General features: G+C 44.0%; 1 protein-coding gene across 1 annotated transcript; it reads left to right on the forward strand.

The window, feature by feature from the left end:
- Positions 1–600: 600 nt before the first annotated feature.
- dab2ipa (DAB2 interacting protein a) lies at positions 601–23244 on the forward strand. Its single transcript, XM_070833698.1, has 22 exons — positions 601–661; positions 2013–2131; positions 2431–2533; positions 5354–5430; positions 5955–6064; positions 13302–13446; positions 13532–13704; positions 13824–14095; positions 16126–16334; positions 16563–16707; positions 17158–17302; positions 17393–17629; positions 17905–18094; positions 18817–19052; positions 19716–19807; positions 19901–20368; positions 21362–21633; positions 21851–21964; positions 22064–22186; positions 22482–22561; positions 22651–22738; positions 22877–23244. Exons 1-22 carry the CDS (start codon positions 601–603, stop codon positions 23045–23047), a joined length of 3630 nt encoding a protein of 1209 aa, XP_070689799.1. The 3' UTR covers positions 23048–23244.
- The last annotated feature ends 1019 nt before the right edge of the window (positions 23245–24263 follow it).

Here is a 24263-nt window from a genome sequence, read left to right on the forward strand (position 1 = left end):
TGTCCTGAGGGTCCCTTCAGACAGACAAGCGGTCAAACAGACTGGTAAAGTTGTCTTACAGCATGAGAAGTAATCAACACACAGCTGAAGAGACGAGCTTCAGATTCTACATTTGCCTCTCTGTCTGTGAGTCTACCTGTCTCTCTGTTTACCGGCCAGCATTTCTGTCTGTCTCTATCTATGGAGACATGTCTGTGTCTCTCTCTTTGCTGACATCTACATTTATCAAGCTGTCTCTCCTCTGGTCTTGTCTCCCTGTGTTTACCTTTTTCTGTCTGTGTACCTGTCCACATGCTTGTCTGTCACCACTGTTTTGTGTTCACCCGTCCTTTTTACCTCTGCTTACCTGTGCCAGTCTACTTGATTGTTCATCTACCTTTTTGTACCTGTCTTTCTCTCTGGCTCTTTGTCTCTGTGTACCTGTGTCTACCTGTCTTTTCATCTGTCTCTCTTTTTGTCTGTCATCTTTTTGTCTACCTGTCAGTGTAAGTACCTGTGTGTTCCTGCTTCAGGTGTGCATGTACAGACGGACAGATCAGTGTTATGAGCCTGCAGATTACCCAGAATTCTGTTCTCTGTGCCTCAGAGGATCCTGTTGCCATGGAGGAGCTGGTGAAACACCTGTCCAGGTGTCAACACATGGGCTGGATGAATGTGATTGGTGAGTTGATGATTGACAGCTGGATCACAACAATTCAGGTCACAGAGATTTGATTGATGAGACAGACAGATGCCATTTGTCTGTTGGTTGTCCGTTTCAACCAACAGACAAATCTGGTTGAGTTCAAGTTTTGATGTTTACCTGTTTTTTACTTGCACCTTCATAAAAACAAGCTAGTTCCAACATACTGCTCACAATAATTATTGTACATATTTATTTCTAACTTATGTGAGGCATGAAGTAAACAATATAAACAGACACATTAGCCAAAGTTTAACAAGCTTAAAGGGATAGTTTGGACTGTTTGAAGTATGGTTGTATTATGTACGTATCCATAGTTAGTCTGTTGTTTATTGTGCATGGAAGTCGGCACATTCCCAGTTTGGAGAAGCACGCAGGAGTCTTTGCACAGAAGCAAAGCAATGTAATGCACATAAAATATATCAGTTTAGGTGTATGCTATATTTTCAATACAGCCCTTTCCTTTGTGGGACTGAAGCTCATCTATCACTTTCTTCGAAGTCACCAGACTCCATTGATAAAAACAGTCATTTTCACCTCGCAGAACACAGGAGTTGCTGGTCTTGTTGCTGTGACTGTGGTGTTTTAACACGTTAGGTCGGATCTAAACTGACAATTATCCCGCCAATAACACAAACAAATCAACCAATCAAGGCAGCGGTCAACCAGCAAGTTAGTTTTTATCAGTAGTTTGGTGGCATGGAAGAGAGCCTATGAGGATATAACAGCATCAGTTCCCTGTGGGAAAGGGGTGTCTGCCAGCAAAGTAAAGCAATGAATAAAGTGTAAACCACCTTGTCTAATGTGGTAGTGCCTGATATGACCCCACTTCAAAAAACATCCAACCTGTCCCTTTAGTATGAAACAGATGATAAACACGTTAAAACTAAATGAATTAAGATAGAATTAAAATTCACAGTTCTGAATGAATATTCTCATCATTTTAATTTAATAAAGTTCAAACAGAGTCTTCAAAAGTCTTCAGTCCTGATTAAACTAAGAGTGGAGCTGCGATTTGTTTCAGATATTCAGAGAATAAAAACTGAACACTGCTCCTCCATGTTTCACTTTTAGTTCCCATTCTGCAGACGTGCCATTAATAAGTCTTAAACCCCCAAATGTATGATAACGTCAACATATCATCGTACTTGACATTATATATTTATGACAAAATAAGCAGCAAAAAAAAAATGTCTTCAAGGTTTATTTGCGAAGAACCTCATAAGCTTAAATAGGGATAAAGAACCAGAAAAGCTACACATAACTGTGTGTTGGCGATACGATACGCGCTACTGCTATGGCATATAACGATGTTGTGATGATGTCACAGATTTGAAGAGCGCCTCCATCCATTGGCTGTCATGTGGTCGGAAGGCGGAGCCCGACGTCTGGAGTGAAATGTTCTGCATCCTGTCAGATTCTCAGTTGGTGATGCTGAACAACCTGGAGGTAAAAAAAAACAAACAAAACATTAACTGAAACAAGCTGTTCACACACATCCATATACATCTTCTTCTCCTCTTTATGCTCCTCCTCTTACAAAATACACGACTGATCTAGAACAGCTTCAGAAGCAGCAAAAGACTGCAACAAACTGTTATCTCAATTAGCTGCTTCTTCTCCTTTTTGTTCCTCTTCTTCACCTTCTCCATCTACTTTTCTCCTCTTCCTCTCCTCCTCTGTCTCGTTCCTCTTCTCTTTCTCCTACTTTTCTTCTTTTTCTCCTTCATGTCCTCCTTCTTCTTCAGGTTCATCCTCTGCTGCTGGCAGAGAGGGCGGAGACTTGCACTGTCTGGTTGCTAAGATACACTCTCCATATGACCTCGGCACTTCCTCGCCCTGCCCACAAAGGTAAGGAGGAGGAGACAGGTTTAAAAAGCTACAGAAGAAGACAAACAGACAGACAGACATTTACAGACCACTGCAGACAGACAGTTACAGACAGACAGGTGATGGATGTGGAGTTTGACGCAGAGTTTGAAGACTTGAACGGTAAGAAGAAAAAGATATTTTCTGTTTCCCTTAAGTTCAGTCTGTGTATGTTTTCTGTTTGTGTGTGTGTTTTCTGATTGCAGCAGGATTAGCTGCTCTGCTTAATCTTGATGTCACAATATTAATCTTATAATCTGATATCTGAGGTCGGTTACCATGGCAACGTGACTGACTGCTCCTCCGCTCACGAGTTAACTTTTACCCAGACTGGCCCGAATTAGCTCACACAGGTGAGCATCACCTGCCGACCCAGCCCAGGGTCAAAGGTCACAGCCATCAGTCAAACACTCAAACATCAGCAGCAAATCACAGAGTTATTTCCTGTGAATTTATACATCAGTTCCTCTGCTGAAAATGATACAAAACTGTGCGACTAGAATGGAAAATGTATTGCTTAAGTCCAGTTAGGAAGTTCAGTAACACCTTGGCATTCATTTTTTCAAATAGTTTTCCAATTAGTTAAACTTTATTTATTCACTCATTGTGTTTCTCAAGAGGCAACTAAGAATAAGTCACATTTAAACAAGATCACAATGAGACGAGACCACGGTGGCTTAAAGCGCTTTGAGTAGCCGAAAAAGCTATATAAGTACAGTCTATTTAAACAGACACACACACTAAAACAAACCCAAATATCTTTAGAAATACACACTTGTGAAGCCTTAAAATTTCTGAGAGAAGAGTCACAAGCAGCTCACATACGTCACAGAACCAAATTATAAAATATTAACCAGAAGGGTAGTCAGAGAGCGCAGACCTCTCAGTCAGTCCAGTCCAGTCTGATATGCAAATCTGTAAGTGCAACCACTGTATAGGATGGATATATTATATTTCTGATCTGAACTTTAACTTTAAACTTTAAGAGGTTCCTCTTTGGCCTATGACACACTCTTCCACCAAGTTAAATGAAGATCAGGCCAGTAGTTTTTCTGTAATCCTGCTGACAAACAGACAAATAAATGGCTCCAAAAACATAACCTCCTTCTTAGGAAATAAATAAGATATTCAATCAGAAATCATGTTTTACAGATTATAAACTCTGTGTGTGTGTGTGTGTGTGTGTGTGTGTGTGTGTGTGTGTGTGTGTGTTAGCAGACAGATGTTCCTGCCAAGAACATTTAGTTATTAGTTTCTCGCTCACACACACTCACTCACTGTCTTGTTCCCATCACTTCGGGGGACATTACATTTACTTTCATTAATTTCCTTGAGACTAACCTCTAAGACTAACCTTGACCCAAGTCTTCACCCTAAAATGTTATGATTTATGTTATTAAATCGTGGATTTTGGCCCTAAAAAGAAGGCGAGTACCCAACGATGTGACTGTGTAAACAGATTTATGTCCCCACCACATGAGTAATACATGGTACACACACACACACAGTTTATAAGCTGTAAAACATGTACTAGAGGTATTTAGTCTAACTGACTGCAGGTCAGCTGAGTTTACTTTAAATAAAGTAAACTAAGTAATAAAGTCAGAGGCTCAGAGTGAGGTGTGACAGGTTGAAGAAACTCCTCAGTGGTAGTAGTGTAGTCGTATACTAGTATAGTAGAACCGTATAGTATAAACGTATAGTATAACTGTATAGTATAGCCGTACAGTATGGTGTGCACTCAGTTGTGGTGCCTCAGATGAGGCAGATGTGTGACATGTAAGGGATAATGTACAGCGATCCGCTCATTTTTGCAAAACAAAGCCCGACGGGATGATTCAAGACCTGCAGCACCCTGTTAGGGTTCATTTTGCAGTAATGACCAGCTTGCTTCATACTTAAGAAATCAACAAAATACTGACATAAAAACGATTCTATTGATTTAAAAATGATTTTATTGCTTCCGCTATCAGGACAGTGTCCATAGCAAAGGTCTTTTATACAGAAATAACAGACCATAGAATGCTGTAATTGACCAATCAGAATCAAGTATTCAACAAAGCCATGTAATAAATATAAATAAATGGCCCAAAAGTCTCAATTCACAGGAGGTTCAACTGTTAAGCAAACAGTTATTTTATGCAACTGACAGACAAAAACATCAACATAAAGCAGATATTTGTGAAAAAAGAATAAACAGATATTTAATCAAACAGGAGACATAAAATAGATTAAAACAAAAAAACAGCATCTGATATAAACAAGACTGCCATTCATAAAACTGAATTATGACTGAGAATAACCAATACATTGAATACATTTATTATATATAACATTAATTTGATTTTATTTTAGAGTCGTACCATTAACGTGGTTCCCCCCACATAAGATTACATGACATAACTCAGTTTGTCAGGCTGTCACTACTTTTAAAACACTTTTTATTCAACTTGAATGTGTTTAATACATTTTGGCTGATTACAAATCTCATTTTCTTTAAATAAATATCAACTTTGCAGATGTAACTGATTAACTGTTCATCCACAGTCCGCTCAGACAAATGTTTTTCACATTAAGAGTGAATATAAAAACATATTTCTATCTTTATATTCCTTGTTATCTTCTCATCTGCTCACACGACGTCACTAAAAGCAGACTGAACGCACGCATATTCTACTGCTGCTGGTTACCACGGCAACCCCGTCACCCCCAGTAACCACGGCAACAGCTGTGGAGCCAACATGACAGACTGCTGCTGAAACAACTACAAAACACTCCCATGATGCACTTTGTCCGTTCCAGATGTTCCGGAGAGAGGGGTCCGCCGACAGAGCATGCCCAGTAGCTCCGCCGTGGACACGCCCACCGCAAGAGTGACGGTGAACATACAGGCACACATTAAATAGATACATCCCCCAGTGGGGCTCAGCCTGGTGTTTCCATGGTAACAAGAACTGAGCTGCCATCAGCTGTAGATCAGCTGACTGAGTCCACCTACAGGTGACACAGTGTCACATCACAGAGAGAATACAGTTACAGACATGTGAGTTAGACCTGTAGAGGAGCCGCTGTCCTGCTGTGCCCCACTTCTCTCAATATTTACAGTTTAGCCCCTACAAGCCTTAAAGAACGTGCTCAGAGGAAATGTGAGAAGTAAGAACAGATCTGGGATCATATGTGAGGTAGTTTATTCAGATTTCTAAGGCTAGACTTTTTCAAAAATTGTTTCATCAGCCAATGAGCTTGAATTTGGCAACATTAGCAAAATGTTTTAGATTTGTCAATTTGAAACACAAATGTCCTGCAGTGAAAAGAAAAAAGAGAAAATCTACAACATCAATCTTTATAAATTGAGATAATCAGGAATTAATCTGCCAATCACCCTCTCCTTCCTCTTCCTCAGGGGTATCTCTCTCGGAGGTTGAAACAGTCTCTTCGTCGTACTCGATCTCAGCCTAAACTGTCTCGTCCGAGCAGCATGAAGTCTGACCTGATCAACTCCTCTGACACCAGGTAACACACACCTACACAGGTACATGACTGATAATCGCTTACCCAGAATTCCACAGTCTTGTATTCAATGGTCTGACTGACAGGCCCTTTAGCTACCACTTTAGCAGTAGAAACAGAGAGTGGATGGTCTTTTCTTATAGTTTGGTGGTCTGTAGGCACACAGGGGACACACATTTATGTTAAAAAGACCTTAAAAAGTAAATTTTTCAAAATATGGGACCTTCAAGGAAATGCACAGTTCTCCTAGACTGGTGCACCTTGCTGGATCCAGGTCTATGGTGGTAAGCTTACAAATGCCTGGCCTGTACCCATGGAGCTACATCCAGTCTAACCTGGAGTCAGTGGGCTCCAGCGGAGGTGATAAGAGTCACTGACGAGCCCCCAGTAGAGCCTGCATGAGACTCTTGATGAGTCAAGTCAATCTTTTACACTGTTATCTCTGGCTCTGACTGTTTGTCCCTGAAGTCAGATCTGAGTATCTGGTCTGGACTCTTGTCTAACGCTAATGAGGGTAATGACAGAAGAACCAGGAGGGGAACTGCAGGGAGCATGATCTGAATGTGTGCTGTTACAGACTTATTTTTTAGAAGATAAAGTAGTTCATAAGTGAACCTGGTCCCAGAACACCTGAGCCAAAAACAATTGATCCATTTCGTAGTTGTGTCATTAGATCTGTAGCAGTATGTGTTGGACACTCAGCTGGCACCTGATCACTATTCGTGTAGTCTGTGGTGGATCTCTGTTCCAGTCTTCAGCCTGGTCCTAGTCTCTGGGCAGTGACTGAAAGAATGAGATGGTGGATTCAAGTATCTGAAGTAAGCTTCCCCTGCAGGGTGTCTGGACTCAGCCTTGGAAACATTTGGTGCCTTCAAATGGGGTTGTTTTTAGTGTCTTCACAATAAGAACCTGTTGTGACATATTGTTGATGTTTTCAGAAATCGGCAGAGGCCATAACAGTTAATTATTTGGTGGGTGGTGAGGTGATTCATTGAAATTTTAGTCACATATAGTGTTTCTTAGCAATTTTATGTCTGAGGAAAATGTTGAAACTCCTGAATGGACCCTTGATTTCCTGCATTAACGCTACGTTACCGCTCGCTAGCTAGCTAAATTTCAGCCTCTGTGGCTTCTAGATGTAGATGGTAACAGCTTTTTAGCCATAAGTAACGACTGCAAACTATAAAATGTTACCGTCAAGCCCCCAGGAAGTGCACCAGGTTTTGACATCGTTTTTTAACATAATTTTACATTGTGGCCAAACTGTGTAATTACAACAATGGCATCAGTCATGTGATGCCATTGGACCCAAAAAGACTTTTTTCCATTGACTTATATTGGGACAGAGATGCCTGTATCAGCACATACATTTTTTTGAGAGTCACAATTTCGAAAAATGCCTAATTTCACCATCAGAATTTGATCCGTCCAGTCCGATAATGTTTGGAAAATCTAGTAAAGCCACATGATTAGATCAATTTATTTGGAGGCAGCAAGCGTCAGGATCTCCCAGATTTTGAGGAGACCCAGAACATATTTGAGGGATTACATGTGTCCCCTGTGATCCTCCAGGAGGAACTGGAGGTGGAGCAGCCATCTTGGGCTACATCAGCAGCAGAAAACAGATGGATGGAGCTTTGCAGCTAAACAAGTTGGTCAGTTTGATGTGATTCAGATTTACAGTATTTTCAGAGGAACTCAGAGTACCGTGGGCTTGTCAGTCAAACAGTCATTCAGGTGTGGAGAATCGGCGTTGGCTCCACCGAGGCTGACAGCTCCTGGAGGAAATCTGACTGTGGGGAACAATCCTTCCACAGATGAATCCACAGAGACAGTTGCCAGAGGTAGAAAAACTCCCTGCTCTACCACTGGTAAAACAATGTGGACTTGGTGTGATGAGATGCCCAAAGACAAATCCTTCTCTGACCAACCATTACCAGTTGCTCGGGGTCATTGTAATACTTTTCCCAGAGGCTGGATTCATGCAGTGTGGGGAATTTGGAAGGTTGTGACTGGATTATTGAATGATTGTGGGTGTAACTGAGAGAAAGATGAATGAACTGCTGACAGGTGAGCAGCGATGTGATTGTCTTCATGTTCCCTTTTTTAACAGGCAAAAGATTAAATTTAGATTAAAGTCCCTTTATTGAGGGGGGTGCGGCTGTAATCCCTGTGTACCAACTACACATGACAAAGGGTGAAGAGGGGGAGAGGATTAAATAAAGATGGGGAAAGGGAGAGTAACACTGACAGAAGAGGAGAGGAAAGGAAGTAGGGCAGCCTCACTGCAGGGGAGGGGCCACTGCTGACAGAGAGGGAGGTCGAGTCACATAGAGACACAGGGAGAGAGAGAGGGAGCAATAGCTGCTGAAGCTGTGTAGCATCAGTAGCAGCAAGCTAACACACACACAGACAGACAGACAGACAGACAGACAGACAGGTCTTCAGCCTTTCGACCGAACAGCGTCAGGATCAGGAGGTTCTCCATCTTTCTTCCTCTCTCCTCCTTCCTCCTGCTTGCTGCTGAAGGAGAACATGGATCCATAAACCCCCACCACCACCACCTCCTCCTCCTCCTCCTCCTCTTCTACCCCCTCCTCCTCCTCCTCCTCCTCCTCAGCATTCACACAGGATGCTCGGTGAGTATCTGATCCTCTGCACGCATTAACAGCCTTTGTCCTCTGTGAGTCTGAATAGATAAATGCACTGCAGTGAATCTGCTGTGTGTGTGTGCGTGTTTGGGGTGTAGGGGGCGTTGGGTGCACAGTGGCGTCTTCTACCTGATTTGCATGACCATGCATGCTGCGTTTATGTGTGTGTGTGTGTGTGTGTGTGTGTGTGTGTGTGTGTGTGTGTGGGTGTGTGTGTGTGTGTGTGTTACCCTGGCTCCAGCCTGCACACAGCTAGCCTGGTATGTTAGCATGTGGCTAGGCTAGACACATGCTGTTAGCCAACATGTTTAGCTAAACAAGGTTAAGCTACAGCAGACACACACACACGCACACACACACATGCAGACACAAGCATTAGGGTTGTAAGCAGCTAACGTTGAGCAGCTCATTAAGATAATGAGGGGAGATAATAAGCTAACGCAGGAATGACAGATCATCCTGTTCATGTCAGGATGGTTCAGACGTTTGTGTGTGTGTGGTGAGTGTGTGCGTGTGGTCAGAGGTCAATGTTGACCCCCCTGTGTGAATACTCACTTCTGTTTTTATAATGAGCTGGTTTCATTTGGCACATCGGTCTGATGAATGTTTTTAAATCCGTGTCCCAGTTTTGAACTTTAAACTAAATTATTATTTTGATCTGTGACATCATCTCATAGATTATTGTTTGCATATTATGTTAATAAATATAACACATTGTGTGCAGCTTTTTCTGCTCAACATTAGCTCATATGTGCCTGCTTGGATTTAAAAGTTTGGTTCAGCTGAATTCTCTGTCTCCTCCCTAACTGCGATGGAATAGACTGTGGGTGTGTTACATATGTCAGCTTTAGAGTATAAAACACTGGATAACTGTAGCTCCACTCAGAGCTGCTGATGTCGTTAGCATTAGCACAACAAATAAATGCCAGCGGAACAACACAAACAAGATTTATTCCTCTGCAGTGAAGAACAGCAGGTCTTTGGCTATGTAGTGATTAACAGCAGGGCTACAACTATGTACTCACAGCCCCCCCTCGTCTGACAGTAGCTGCTCTCGGCTGGTTAACTCTGACTAGCAGCTTTACGTCTCTGCCCAAGCTTCACAGAGTGTAACTCGGTCAGTGAGATTTGTGAGCGAATCGTTATTTTTGAACAACTCTTAAAGGAGAACGAGTTAAGTCGATTTGCAAGCAGAGGTGAATCCAAAATCCTGCCTCTGTACATACACAGTTGTGATTAAGAGCCTGGTTAAGTTCAGACTCCAGCACTTTTCTTTTATATGTAATTAAGTACAAATGGGGCAGTTTCCTCTTGAAAGGATGTCGCCCTTTTGATTTAATTCATAGTGCTTATGCAAGGAATATGTCTTCCCGTAGATGCCAATCTTCTGAGCATGTGAGGAACGTGGACTCTAGAAAGTGGTATAAACACAACTACTTTGTGTCCGTGATGTCTGCAGCTGTCAGGCTTCAGAGAGTCTCTCTGAGTCAGAGGTTAACCTGACAAACCACCTCAGCCGAAGACCAAGTGAGAATCACTGCTCAGTAACAGAGCAAGTACGAGTGAACCGAAGAGCCAAAGGCCAAGTGAGATTTGGCGTCGGGTTGTTGGAACTCCCTGAGACGGAAGTGAGCAGTAACTCTGCTGGTCTGCTTAGCCTGTTCATACTGCAAGATACTCACTCATTCGCATAGCATAGGAGCAATGATTTTCCTAGTATAAACAACATGGGAGTTATGCCAAATTACTGTTGACTGTCAGCGTTTGCTGTGAAATCATGGCAGTAGATCAACTTATTGCTAAGCTATTATTACTAAATCTTCTCACTGAAAGGTGTTTCTATGATTGCAGCGTTTAACAGAGTTGTTAGAGTGGTAGTGCATGTGCCACTATGGCTTAGGCATTACCGCACAGGTTCGAATCTGGCCTGTGTCCTGCATGTCATCTCTACCTGTCTCATCTGTTTCCTGTAAGTCTCTACTGTCACTATGCTAAAAAAAGAAATCAATCTTAAAAAAAGAGACTAGAGACTGAAAAAGCTAAGAGAGTGAATGAGTGCCATGGCTCACGTTCAGGCTGGGTGGTGTGTGAAAATTAAATATACAGAACCAAAAGGAGTCAGTTCCCTGGTGCCAGGCAAATGAGACGAACTGGGCTGGTCCTCTCATCACTACCCCTAACCATCCAGCTCACATGCTGCATATCCACGAGGCCATGCTGTGAGTGGGGGAGATGGGGGGGCAGGTTCCAATGTCAGGATGTAGTTACCCTTTAAACACTTTGATCCTCTGTGCAGCAGCACTGTACTCATAAGACATTTGTCACGTTGGATAGGCCGACCAGCTGACATCAGCATCCACAAATCTATGAAACAAATATCAATATCAGTGGGTGGAAGTCATTATGACAAACTGTGAGGCATCTCCCCAGGAGGGAAAGACACTGTGTGAGGTGAAAGGGTCAGGGGCATACAAGTGTAAACACAGTTAATGTAGTTTGTTCGTTCACTAACACTGTCAGCGTTTGTATGTATCATTATCTGATGGCCATTGCAAGTAAATGTGCATAAATCTACTTAGAAATCATTAAAAAAAGATGCTTCAGAACTTGCCTGAGAATTGTTTTTCATTTCAGTATCAAAGTAATCCAGTAATAGTTGTCTGTACATCCATGGTTACACTACAAACAGGAAGTCAGTAAATTATTAATAGTGACTATTTCACAGAAATAACAAAAAAATAGGCTAAAAAATGAGCTCAATGTTTTTCAAGGTGAAAACCCTGTGCTGTGCTGTGCTTGGTGCTTCCAAAACAGAGTAGACCACATCACGTTCAGCCAATCGATCGAAGATGAAGGTGAGCAGGGCCGTGGATGTTTATACCTCTATGCACACTATACAGTTGACATTTGTCACATCTAAGAAAAATTTAAACACCCACTGTGAATCTAAATCTATATCATTCATCTGCAGATGTTACTTTGTCGTAGTAGTTTTGGTACCTGGTGCACCCGGTTTCTTTTCAACAAACCTTTTGATCTCTGCACACAAAAGATTCATGTTTTCCTCTCTTAACTTCATGCTGAGCATTGGGCATCTTCTTCTCCTCCATCTGTAGCCTCAGCAGACTGAGAGAGCTGTCTAACCTGTGTGGTTTGGCTGGTGTGGAACCTGTCAATAATAATTTTGGTGCAGACAAAACTACTGGACTGAAACGCCCTGAAGAGGAGGCTCTGAAAACCAGACGGCTGCAAACACTATAACGCTGTCGCAATCATGATGGACAGTTTATTTATTTATCTTTTTTTTTTTCCAGAATCTTCTGCTGAATTCCACTCATTCTTCTTCTTTATTACCCAAAATGGACCTGAACCTCTGACAGCTGGGTGTGAGACTGGGGTGTGTTATGTTCATGGCAGCTAATGTGGCCTGGTCAGCTCTCTTCTTTCTAACTCCACACTTCATCTTAAAACTTATACTCTTCAGTGACATTCAAGTGACATAACTGGGCGACATTGATCAAACTTAACACAACTTCCCCTGGAGACACTAAAGGTTTTTTATAAACATGTGCAGTGGGACTCCCCAACACCTGGAGACACCTGGAGGTCATTTTTAATGCGGACTCACAGTGCCTGTCCTTCATACACACACTGTTCATACTTGAGCAGCAGAGCATAGCTATCATGACCCGCACCAGGTTGTTACTGAGGAGAGTTCACCCTGGACATGACACTCTGAACAGTACGCCGACACCTCAAGTCCATCAAAGCAGAAGCACCATTCTGTGGCGCAGTGTGATTACACAACAAAAGCACAGCACAGTGTGTGACCATGGGCAAGGCAAAGATGGCCCCAAAAACCCAGAATCACTATTTGTTGGTTGGTTTGCCTTCCTCACTTCACTGTACGTTAGTGTTCATTGTAGTTACAATAATCCCCTCTATTACCCCCTTTCCACCAACGTGAGTCTAGTTCTGGTTCTGGGCTGGTGCTAGTGCAGGTTCACAGTTGGTTCATACTGTTCAACTTCCAAGAACCGGTTTTGATTTTCCACAGGCTAGAGAGCCACATCGTTAGGTCACTGTACACGTCTCCACCTTCACTGCAATGCTAGTGCCAACGTTAAACACAGCAACAATGACAGATTACACATAGACTGTATTTAATTCTTGGACGTTTCCACTGTGATGGCACGCCTTGGTTTGTGGGCCGCTGTTTTGAAGCCAGAAGTTTCACTTTATGTGCATCGCCAGAAGTGATGTTCATTCCACAAAGATCGCCTCTGATTGGTTAGCCACAACGTAGTCGTGACTTCATTTTGCAACCAGCACAGAGTCGCCCCTGCTGGACATTAGAAAGAATGCAGGTTTAAGGCACGTCAGCATTTGCTTCACTTTTCAGACCCCGAAGCTACGTCCACGTCTTTTACACAGTCAATGGCAGACTACATCACCTGCCATTTGACCAATAACCAGAAGCTTTGAGGAGCTTCTGTTTGTTAATAAGGAGTTCATTGTAGACCTGATGATTTGCTGTGTTTTAGGTCGTTAATTGGTTACCTGTTACCTGTTGTTACCTGCTGTTTCAGGTGTGTGATGCAGCGGCTGCATTGTGGTAGCCAGGAGTCGTTGCTAAGCGCCGGCTGTGTGTCGTCCCTGGAGCTCAGGATGGACCAATCAGTGATTATCAAACCAGTTCACTCCTCCCTACTGGGACAGGACTACTGCTTCGAGGTGACACACAACACACACACACACAGAATCCCACTTGACCCTCTGGTGTTTCCGTGGTGATGACTTACGGCCCTGTGTCTCCTAGGTGACGACCTCGACAGGAACAAAGTGCTTCTCGTGTCGCTCAGCAGCAGAGAGAGATAAATGGATGGAGAACCTAAGAAGAGCTGTTCACCCCAACAAAGACAATAGCAGAAGGCTGGAGAACGTGCTGACTGTGTGGGTGATCGAAGCCAAAGACCTGCCTGCAAAGAAAAGGTAGGGGGCGCTACACCCAAAACCTTCTTCACCGTATGTTATTTTAACATGTAGCAGTAGGGGGGCACTACACCCTGAAATCTGTACTGTCAAACTTACCAATAGCATTTGTACTACAGGTACTTCTGTGAGCTGTGTCTGGATGACAGTCTTTACGCTCGGACGTCTTGTAAACTGAAGACTGACAACATCTTTTGGGGGGAGCGTTTCGACTTTAGCAGTCTTCCGTCCGTCAGCGCTGTCACTCTTCATCTCTACAAGGACACCGACAGGAAGAGGAAGAAGGACAAGAGCAGCTATGTTGGGTTGGTCAACATCCCTGTTGCCGCGGTTACTGGCAGACAGCTGGTGGAGAAGTGGTATTCAGTGAGCACGCCCAGTACCAGCAGGGGTAAGTGGACTGTTGTTGGGTCCCATTAAAGCTGCAGGAGGCACAAATCTAGAAAAGTGAAAGAAAAAAAAAACTGAATTTGGGAAATGCAGCTCATCTTTAAGATGTAACATTACCTAGGTTAGCTACATTAACATGAGCCAGTTTAGCCACATTAGCTACAGTTAGCAGAAGGCTAAACGATTAGTAACAGAAGCCCTCTGCACATGCTTTCATGTACATACGCTAACAAACCACTGCAAAACATGTAGATATTACAGGAAAATGAAGTTAGCTGCTTCAATTATTATGTGACATAAACGTGAACTTGAATTAGCTGCTGCCTTTAGATAATATTAAAGTTAGCAGGAGGCTAAACTATTAGCAACTTTCAACATAGCTGCTCATTGCCTGCTGCCATCATAAACCTATGTACACAACATACGGATGTATTATATCCATGGATGTCTACATCCATGACACAAGCTAACGAACCACTGCAACACATGTAGATATTACAGGATAATGAAGTTAGCAGCTTCATCGCTCTCTCTTTCTCTGAAACGCTTACTCTTGCTCATGATTTGTTGCGGTTATTGCCGCCTCTCTTTTTTTCTCTGCTTGGTGTGAGTCCTTCTTCCTTTGTCTGCGTTGCTTTACAGTGAAGACATTTGTGTCAATGCTGGGAAAGTAACTTGGTCTTCTACCATCAGGCTTTCACTGACATCTGAAGGGACGTGCCCGCACGTCTGCGTTTGTACAACAGCCAATAGGAACGGTCTCTCTCTCTGAGAGGACCTGTGATTGGCCAAAGTTGCCCAACACAGACGAGATTTACTAAAGCCTGAAAACAGGAGTCTAGTTTTCTCTCTGACATAATTGAATTACAACATGCTGAAAGGTTATTATGGAGTTTTCTACCCAAATCCACCAAAAATAAACTACCTACTTAAGCTTTAATCTGCACTTGTACTTACTTAATGTTTAAATTGATTTATCAAACGACAAATTGTGCTAAAACTCATTCTTGTGCCTCAGTTGAATAAGAAAAAATAGAAATGCTCTGTGGACCTCTGCTATTTAATTGAACAATCCTACTTAAAATCATGTTTCGCTTCCTTGATAGCGATGATATCTGATAGATAATGTTGTACAGCTTAAATACCTCATTTTCTCACCTTTGACTGATGTTCTATTTTAGCAGATTTTGAGGATTAAAGTGTAACTAAAAATACAGATTAGTTTTTACCTGAAAAGCATGCTGAGGAGGTGGAGCACATTTTCAGTCCTGAGTTGTGTCTGCAGATCTTTCCTTTAGGCTCCAATAATCTCCAGCAGGAATTTAAGGGCATGCTGTACTGAGCCTGAGAGTCAAAACCTGAGGTTGTCCCACTGCTCGCTGCTGCTCGTTCAGTTGATTTCTGTGTGGTAATTATTGACTCAGATGAACATCAATATTTTTATCAGCTCCTCGTCTCTCATCCTGAATATGGTGGCAGGACAGTCAGAGGACCATGTACACACATAAACTAAATGGATATATTTCCCCGTTGTTAAAAAAAAAACCAACTGTCCACATTACCTGTGTTTTACAAAGTATCTCCATCCACATGAGAGCACAAATTATCCTAAATGCTCAAACTGGCCTGGCCAGAAGGTAGTGCTAAAATCTACTACTTTAGTGAGCTGATTTTATTTAGATATAGTGGTCTAAAAGAGTTTCTGGTGGACTTTAATCTGCGCACCATAAAGTGGTGCAGCACTGCTAGATTAAATTGTAATCTTGTAATTACACCTACCAGTGCTAACCACCTGTAAACAAACCCACAGTCTGCTGTTGTTGTTGTTTCAGGCACATGCTCATTCTTGGTGTTACGCATCCACAATGATATAAAGAACCAGAGGTTTGAAAAATCTGCACTTTAGAGGGTGTTTTTAAGACTCGCCCTTCATTTTGAAAAATGTCTGATATATATATATATGGACAAGATGTTGAGATGTTAAGGAACCTGCTGAAGCAGTTTGTGACGCGGTATCGTTTTATGTTTCAGGTAAGTCGTCTGTGCCAACGGTGCGAATCAAAGCTCGCTATCAGAGTATCGTCATCCTGCCGATGGAGCAGTACAAAGAGTTCGCAGAGTACATCAGCTCCAACTACCTGCTGCTCTGTAACACTCTGGAAGCCTCCATCAGCCTGAGAGCTAAAGAAGAGCTTGCTGCTGCACTCGTCCACATCCTGCACAGCACCGGCAAGGCCAAGGTACCTCCGCCCATTATATTCAGACCTCATCCACCTTCAAAATAAAACCATTTCAGTAAGTGCTCTCACATGTCTTCAGCTGTAATAATTTTGGAAAACTTAAATTTATTTGTTTTGATGAGGAACAGTATTTTGGAGGTGTAATGAAGATGTGAATCGCACAGTCATCATATCCATCTAATTGATTAAGCGGCTCTGATGAGGATGACCTTTGGCCTCGCTCTGCAGGACTTCCTGACGGACCTGATGATGTCGGAGGTGGACCGTTGCCGTGACAATGACCAGCTGATCTTCAGAGAGAACACACTAGCAACAAAGAGCATTGAGGAATACCTGAAGCTGATTGGACAGAAGTACCTGCAGGATGCCCTCGGTACACACAACACTACACACAATATACACAAAATGCTGCACGTAATACACCAGGACACAGAGGAGCAACAAACCTCAAGGGAAAAATAACTTTAATTCCTTTAACTGTTTCTGTTTGCAGATCTGTATTTTATTTCAGGCTTCCCTCCTGGGGATTTTTGGGACGTTTTGGTTTGATTAAAATAGACAGACACCAGATGTCATTCATTTATTTTGATGATTTGGATTAGTTAAAAATACTGCTGCTGCATGTGTCCACTTCACTGATTTACCGGCTGTAATAACCATTAGATTAGAGTATTAGAGAGTGGCTGAGAGATTATTATGTTGTTGATTTCATTGGTGGCTGTTTGGTTTTATTAGGGTACGTCATCTTAAATACTTTGCGCATTGCCTCTTTTACTGTATTTATATACTGTACATATGTAAGTGCCTCTGTTTGTGTGTTCAGGTGAGTTCATTAAAGCTCTGTACGAGTCAGATGAGAACTGTGAGGTCGACCCGTCTCGCTGTGCGTCCTCTGACCTCGCAGAGCATCAGGCCAACCTGAGGATGTGCTGTGAACTTGCCTTCTGCAAGATCCTCGACTCATACAGGTATACAAATACACACAAAATACACATTGTACACACACTGTACACATATTATGTTAGTAGATTACACCCCCCCCTCCTCGCTTCACTCAGGGTCTTCCCCCGGGAGCTCAAGGAGGTGTTTGCATCATGGCGACAGGAGTGTGGTAACCGGGGGCGACCAGACATCAGTGAGCGTCTCATCAGCGCCTCGTTGTTCCTTCGCTTCCTGTGTCCGGCTGTGATGTCACCGTCGCTGTTCGACCTAATGCAGGAGTACCCAGACGAGCGCTCAGCAAGAACCTTAACGCTCATCGCCAAAGTCATCCAGACCCTCGCCAACTTCAGCAAGTAAGCCTGGACTTTTACTGTGAAGGAGTCAAGGAGGTTTTGCTGTGAAGGAACTGGAAAGTTTTTACTTGGAAGCAGCTATGGGGCTTTTACTGTGAAGGGGGACGAGGTTTTTCACTGTGAAGCAAGTGAAGGATTTCTACTGTGATTTTTGTAAAAAAAACTTCTTACATGTATCTGAACTTGTTACCTGTTGGTGAATGTTGTTGGTATTTTCACCTTTTTAAATGTACCTGTTTGTGTTGCCTGTTGTTACCTGTTACCTGTGTTTGCAGGTTCGGGACTAAAGAGGAGTACATGCTGTTTATGAATGACTTTGTGGAGCGGCAGTGGAGCAGCATGCAGCGTTTCTTGCAGGAGATCTCAAACCCTGACGGACTGAACCATACCGCCGGCTTTGACGGATACATCGACCTCGGCCGAGAGCTGTCCAGCCTGCACACTCTGCTGACCGAGCTCGACCAGGTGACCCAGGACATCCTCACCTTGGCGGTCTTGTGATTCCCCTTAATATCCTCCTGACTCACTTATTATGAAGTTTACAGCTGTCCTGAATCTTGGGGATCCTAAATTCCAGCAGTGAGACAGCAAATTTCTAAATGTTACGTAAAAAGATTTGAATTGAACACAAGTCCAAGATATTTTTTTTGTCAAATCTTTATCTCTTTAATTTAATTAATTAATCTCTTTAATTTACATTCTGTGAATTAGTTAATTTCCCCTCAGAACTCCATAATTAGATGATCTCTCCAAAGTGATGCAGATGGAAAGGAAAACGGATAAACTTATTTTCTAAATTCATTGTCCTGTAAACATCCTTGACTGGCTGTAGTCTGACTGATGACTAATTAAAGGAATACTCCACCTAGCAGTAGTAACTTCCTAAAGTCTCTGCTGGTCCTGGCCAAGAAATAGTCCATAAAACCTCCAGTAAAGAGGCAATTTGTCTTTTTACTCCTCAGTTTTTGTTCAGATTAAACAAATAAGAAATAATGTGTTAATCAGTGAGCGTGAAAAGTGCCAGGAGGTGGATTTTGTTACCGTTGAATGGAGTAATGCTGGCTGTTTTCTGGTTTCCAGTCTTTATTCTGCACATCTACTGTACTGACTTGAGAGTGGTGTCAGTCTGATTGAAGCCATCAGATAATCTAATAAATTGTCTCTGTGTCTCTCTCCAACCTCTGCAGTCGTGTCTGTCGAAGCTCGGTCCTCTTCCTCGGATCCTCCGAGACGTGTCGGCCGCTCTGGCTAACCCAGGGGGCGTGGTGAATCCAGGGGGCGTGTCTGTATCCTCTCCAGAGCCTCAGCGTGTGGTGTCTCCACCTCCTATGTCCCCGCCCCCACTGTCCCCGCCCCTCTCTCCTCCTCTGGCAACTTGTAATCCCTCCATCGGACTGCAGGGTGGTGTTGGACTGGACGGAGGGTTAGCATCATTCATGTGTCCTGTTAGCATCCAGCGCAGTCCGTCTGCGGGCCACACACAATATTCACATGTCACAGGAAGAGACCCATTTATTATCTTGTGTCTCATGTATAAAGATGGAGGATGGAGTGTTGTCCCTGATCCATAGAGAAGCTTTAGGGGCAAACCTGATAGTACTCCAAATATAGCCATTTCACCACACGGTGTCAACACCACATCAAGGTGTTGGAAAATAGCTGTCCAGTAGCGTCATAAACGAGGGCAGGACCAAAGCGTGTCTGTCATGTTTGCTGTTGACATGTGACATCTATAACAAGTATCTGTGACAGTGGAGTATATTTTACAGAGTTTTGAGCTGGTGAGATAGACGCAGTGGACGACCTTAAATTGTATCACATTAAGCCTGCAGCAGGAAGAACCATAGTTCACTTGAACTATTCCAGTCATTGTCATGTGTGACTTTGCCAAGTTAAACCTTTTTTAATTTTGGCAAGAGAGGCCTCTGTAGGACGGGAGATCGATGGGAATGGGAATGGATTTTCACACTTGATGATCTCTTTGCAGAGAGGTTCAAACACCCCATACTGGTTCTGTACTGGTTCTGCTGGAACTCTATTGGGGCTGACTGACTCTGTGTGTGTCTGTGTGTGTCTGTGTGTGTAGTTTGGTAGATTTCACCAGACTTCCTTCTCCGACTCCAGAGAACAAAGATTTGTTCTTCGTCACCAAAGGATCCAGTCTGCAGCCAGCCTCAGGTGACCAGTGACCCTCTGATAGATGACTCCTCACCTCGGTCTGGCACCTGACCTCTGAATCTGACCTTTCTGTTCTGCTGTCACTTCCTGCAGGCCTGCAGGGCTCTCCAGCGCCAAGCTCATCCTACTCGGAGCCCAATGAGACAGAAGCAGGATTTGAAATGACCAATGGGGGCCGGAGGGATGGGCCGGAACTGACCAATGAGAGCCGTAGTCTGTCCCTGGTCGACCTGCAGGACTCCTCCCCCAGTGACGGCCTTGATGAAAGCCAATGGCAGCGCAGGACGGGGCTCCTCCCCCTCTCCTTCCAGAACCCTGTGTATCACATGACTACCACGTCGCCACGGCAGCAGACGGACGCCACACCCTCAGACGGCTCGGTGGGGTCGCAGGGAAATGCTGACGACAGGAACACCATGGCAACCAAGCCGGCGTTTCTTACCCAGATGTCAGTGGGGCTGGGAGCTGGGGAGAGAGGGGAGAGGATGTCGGCCATGTCAAGCAGCAGCAGTGGGGAGGAATACTCCAGACGAGCTCTGTCCCTCACTGAGACTCTCACAGGTACAACAAGTCAAGTATAATTTATTCATATTAAATGTTACAACGGGAAGTCTGACTGTGACATTGATCAGCCCTGACAGACCTGCACCTCAATCAGAGTAGACCGATTCTCCGATTAAGGCCGTTGCTTTGAATATTTGAGTATTCAGACGTAGGGTTCATTAGACTGCATGTCCACACTGAATTATAACAGTCTACAAGTCAAGTGTCAGGTTTTACCCTGAAGTGGAACTCCAGGGATTTAGTGCAGATAGATGAAAAAAGAACGGCTGGTGCATTAAAATACTGCAGAGGACTGTGACCCAATTTACGCCCAAGAGTCTCATATCTGACACAGTTACGCTATGGGAGGATGAAAGATCACAGGTACAAAGTTTCTGGCTAGAATGAGTCTCAAACTGCCTCCAGAGGTGGTTTGAACACATCAGTTGTCTTGAATGCATCTTGATGCATTCACACTGAACTGTTTGGAGATCAGATGTCTGATGCACATAACAGATAAATTATTTCTCTGACTCTATAGCAGCAGTCACAGACACTCATGGTATAACATGTTACGCTCTCTGACTAGATGTTTCTTACAGCAATGGTCTCTGGGACTTGTAGTTGACCTCACCTAACTGACCGTAGACTATATAAAAGAGGTGGACGTAGCCACCTTGATGTCACCCGCTGGTCTGTAAACTAGCGACTGAGACCATAAATGGGAAAATGTTTACTGAGCTAATAAATCAAGTGAGAAGTTGGCTCATTTTCTCATAGACTTCCATCCAATCAGACTTCTGTTTTGAGCCAGCAGAGTCGCCCCCCTGCTAGACATTAGAAAGAATGCCAGTTTATGGTTCTTCTGCATTGGCAACAGTTTTCAGACCCGGAGACTTCGTCCACTTCTTTTATACAATCTGTGTAACTGACCTCACTGTTTGTTCCGCTGATTTTTCTGTCCATCACAGACTCACCTGATGATGTCATTGTTGTTACCCCACACCCCAGGTACTTCCGCCCCCCCTCGTCAGAACTCCTCAGGTCCTCAGAGACGCATTGATCAGCCTCCTCCCCCCTCCTCTGCTCCCCCGGGACCTCCTCGAGGTCGGACCCCCCCCAGCATGCTCAGTGGCGGTGGCTCCGCCTACCCTCCTCGCCCTGCCTCTGGCAGCATGATGTCATCAAGCCCTGATTGGCCGAGCAGCGGCCAGTCGCGGCTCAGACAGACATCGTCGTCGTCTAAAGGAGACAGCCCCGAGAAACAACGACCTGCTGCCAAGGTAACCATGCTGTTACCATAGTAACCTGTCAATCTAATCCTGTAACCAGCAGCAGTCGTCATGGACAAAGGTAGAAAGACTCAGTCTAACATTTAGTCCAGACCAAGTTTGGGTGGAGTTAAGTTTCTGGCTCTTGTTTTAACAACCAGATGGTTGCTATGGAAACAGCATCAGTGTAACTCTATGTGCGTGTGCATGTGCGTGTGCGTATGTTCAGGCTCCCTCTCCCTGTGCACTGGATCGTACAGCCGCCTGGCTGCTCAACATGAACTCTGCCTCCTCCTATGGTGAGACGGACGATGATCGTCATGACGACGCCCTAATAGAGAAGGTTAGAGACTGCTCGTACTGCGTCCACTGGCTCTACAGGTTCTACTGGTTCTGTTCTGGTTCTGACTCTGTGTCTGTGTGTGTGTGTGTGTGTGTGTAGTACCAGCAGGAGATTGTACTTTTGCAGGAGAAGTTGAGAGTTGCAGCGTTGCGGCAGGATGAGTGTGAAGCTCGACTTCTGGTCCAGGATCAACAGAACCAACGCATGCTGCAGGAGTACCAGGTGTGTAACACTGATCTACCTGTCAGAGGAAGACTGAAGTCACACCTGAAATCATTCCATAGTGCTGGTTCTCATTCATAGAAAAATATTTAAGCGTTTAAATGGATAAAAGCAGCATCAGGTGTTCACTTCATCAGGTGTCAGACTACAGTTAACATAGAAACTTCCAGTCATATTCATTCAGGTGTTCACCTTCATTGTGATTTAACTCACCCAGTGTGTGTGTGTGTGTGTGTGTGTGTGTGTGTGTGTGTGTGTGCGTGCGCGTGTGTGTGCACGTGCGCGTGTGTTTCAGGCTCGATTAGAGGACACAGAAAGTAGACTGAGGAGGCTGCAGGACGATAAAGATCTCCAGATGAACAGCATCATCAGCAGGTCTGCTCTTCTGACCACCTGTCTGTCTGTATGCAGCTCATGTACAGTGAACAGTTTGACCCCTGACCTTTGGGCTCTTACCTGTGCAGGTTGATGGCTGTTGAGGAGGAGCTGAAGAAGGATCACTCTGACATGCAGGCTGTGGTCGACTCCAAACAGAAGATCATAGAGGCCCAGGTACCTGTCTGTCTGTTCACCTGTCTGTCTGAGAAATTTATTTTTATTGTGAAGCACTTTGTCATGTCTGCTTTTTAAAGTTAATATTAAAGTAAACTTCCATCTTGCCTGTCTCTCTCCTTCCTGTCTGTCTCTCAGGAAAAGAGGATTGCGAGTCTTGATGCAGCTAACAGTCGTCTGATGGCGGCTCTGACTCAGCTGAAGGAAAGGTACGCTGTGACATCACAGAGGAACGGCCTGTCTCCTAGCAACACGTCGTCTCTCCAGATCACAGAGAACGGAGAGTTCCGTAACTCCGGCAACTGCTAAGCGCTGATTGGCTGAGACTACAGGGAGGGGGAGGGGCTTATCTGCATGATGTGCGAGAGGCAGCAGGAGGCGGGGCCAACTCATCAACCACATCTTTTTTTTTTTTTTTTTTTACATCAGCCAATCAACATGTCGAAGGTTACCACAGACCTGTCAATTAACTGTCACCTCCTACAGAGATGGATCTGACCTCTCACCTCTGACCACCCCTGTTGCTAGGTTACCCCTCAGTTCCTATTTTTGATTTGCATGTTTCCTTTTTGAACATCTTACGAAAAGTCTGACATCATATCCTGTTTTGGTACTTCCTGTTGAGAGCCAGAAACCTCCAACAACCAAACTGCACGTCTTTATTATAGCTCTAACCACCTGAAACAGCCCCACTTGTATATGGCTCTGGTCGGACTAGTCTAACTAGAACAACTCCACCTGTATATGGCTCTTGTCCACTTGCTCTAACTCTGTCTGTATATAGCTCAGATCTGATTGGACTAACTGGAACAACTCCGGCTCTATAAGGCTCTGGCTCCAGTCATTTATGGGTCCGGTTCCATTGGAACAACTTTAGCCATATATGGCTTCAGTTTGACTGATCTACTCTGGCTGTATATGGCTCTGGATTAACTCCAGCTCTGTATGTCTCTGGTTCAACCGAAGGAGCAATGGCAGCATATGGCTCTTATCTGACTGACTCAACCCCAGCCATATATGGCTCTAGTCCTATTGGACCAACTCTGGCCTGACTGGACTAACTCCAAATATGGCTGTCCTCCAACCGTGCAACCTGGAGCAACCTGGCTACATATGGCTCTGGTCTGAACGGAATAACTCAACATATACAATATACAGCTTTGGTCGAATTGTTCCAACCTTGTCTGTATGTGGCTCTGGTCTGACTGGATTAACTCTGGCTGTATATTGCTCTGGTGTTTAGCGTCTCTGTTCAGATCAAAAAAAGTTACGCTTCTTTTTGACAGAGATGACAAGTCGACAGTGTGTCTGATGGTAGGTCGGAGCTTCCTGAATATACTCTAAATTCTTCATGTTTAGATTGTGACTTAAAGGAACAGTCCAACATTTTTTGTCTTGGCCATCATCAGTCAGATCAGTTTTGTCCCCATGTGTCCCGTACACAGTGAGGGTTAGCCTAGCTTAGCACAAAGACTGGAAGCGCTTCATCAAAGACGAACTGACTTTTCTCGATTGTGTTGAGCGT

Source organism: Pempheris klunzingeri, chromosome 7 (assembly GCF_042242105.1).
Source record: "Pempheris klunzingeri isolate RE-2024b chromosome 7, fPemKlu1.hap1, whole genome shotgun sequence".
Taxonomy (NCBI): Eukaryota; Metazoa; Chordata; class Actinopteri; order Acropomatiformes; family Pempheridae; genus Pempheris; species Pempheris klunzingeri.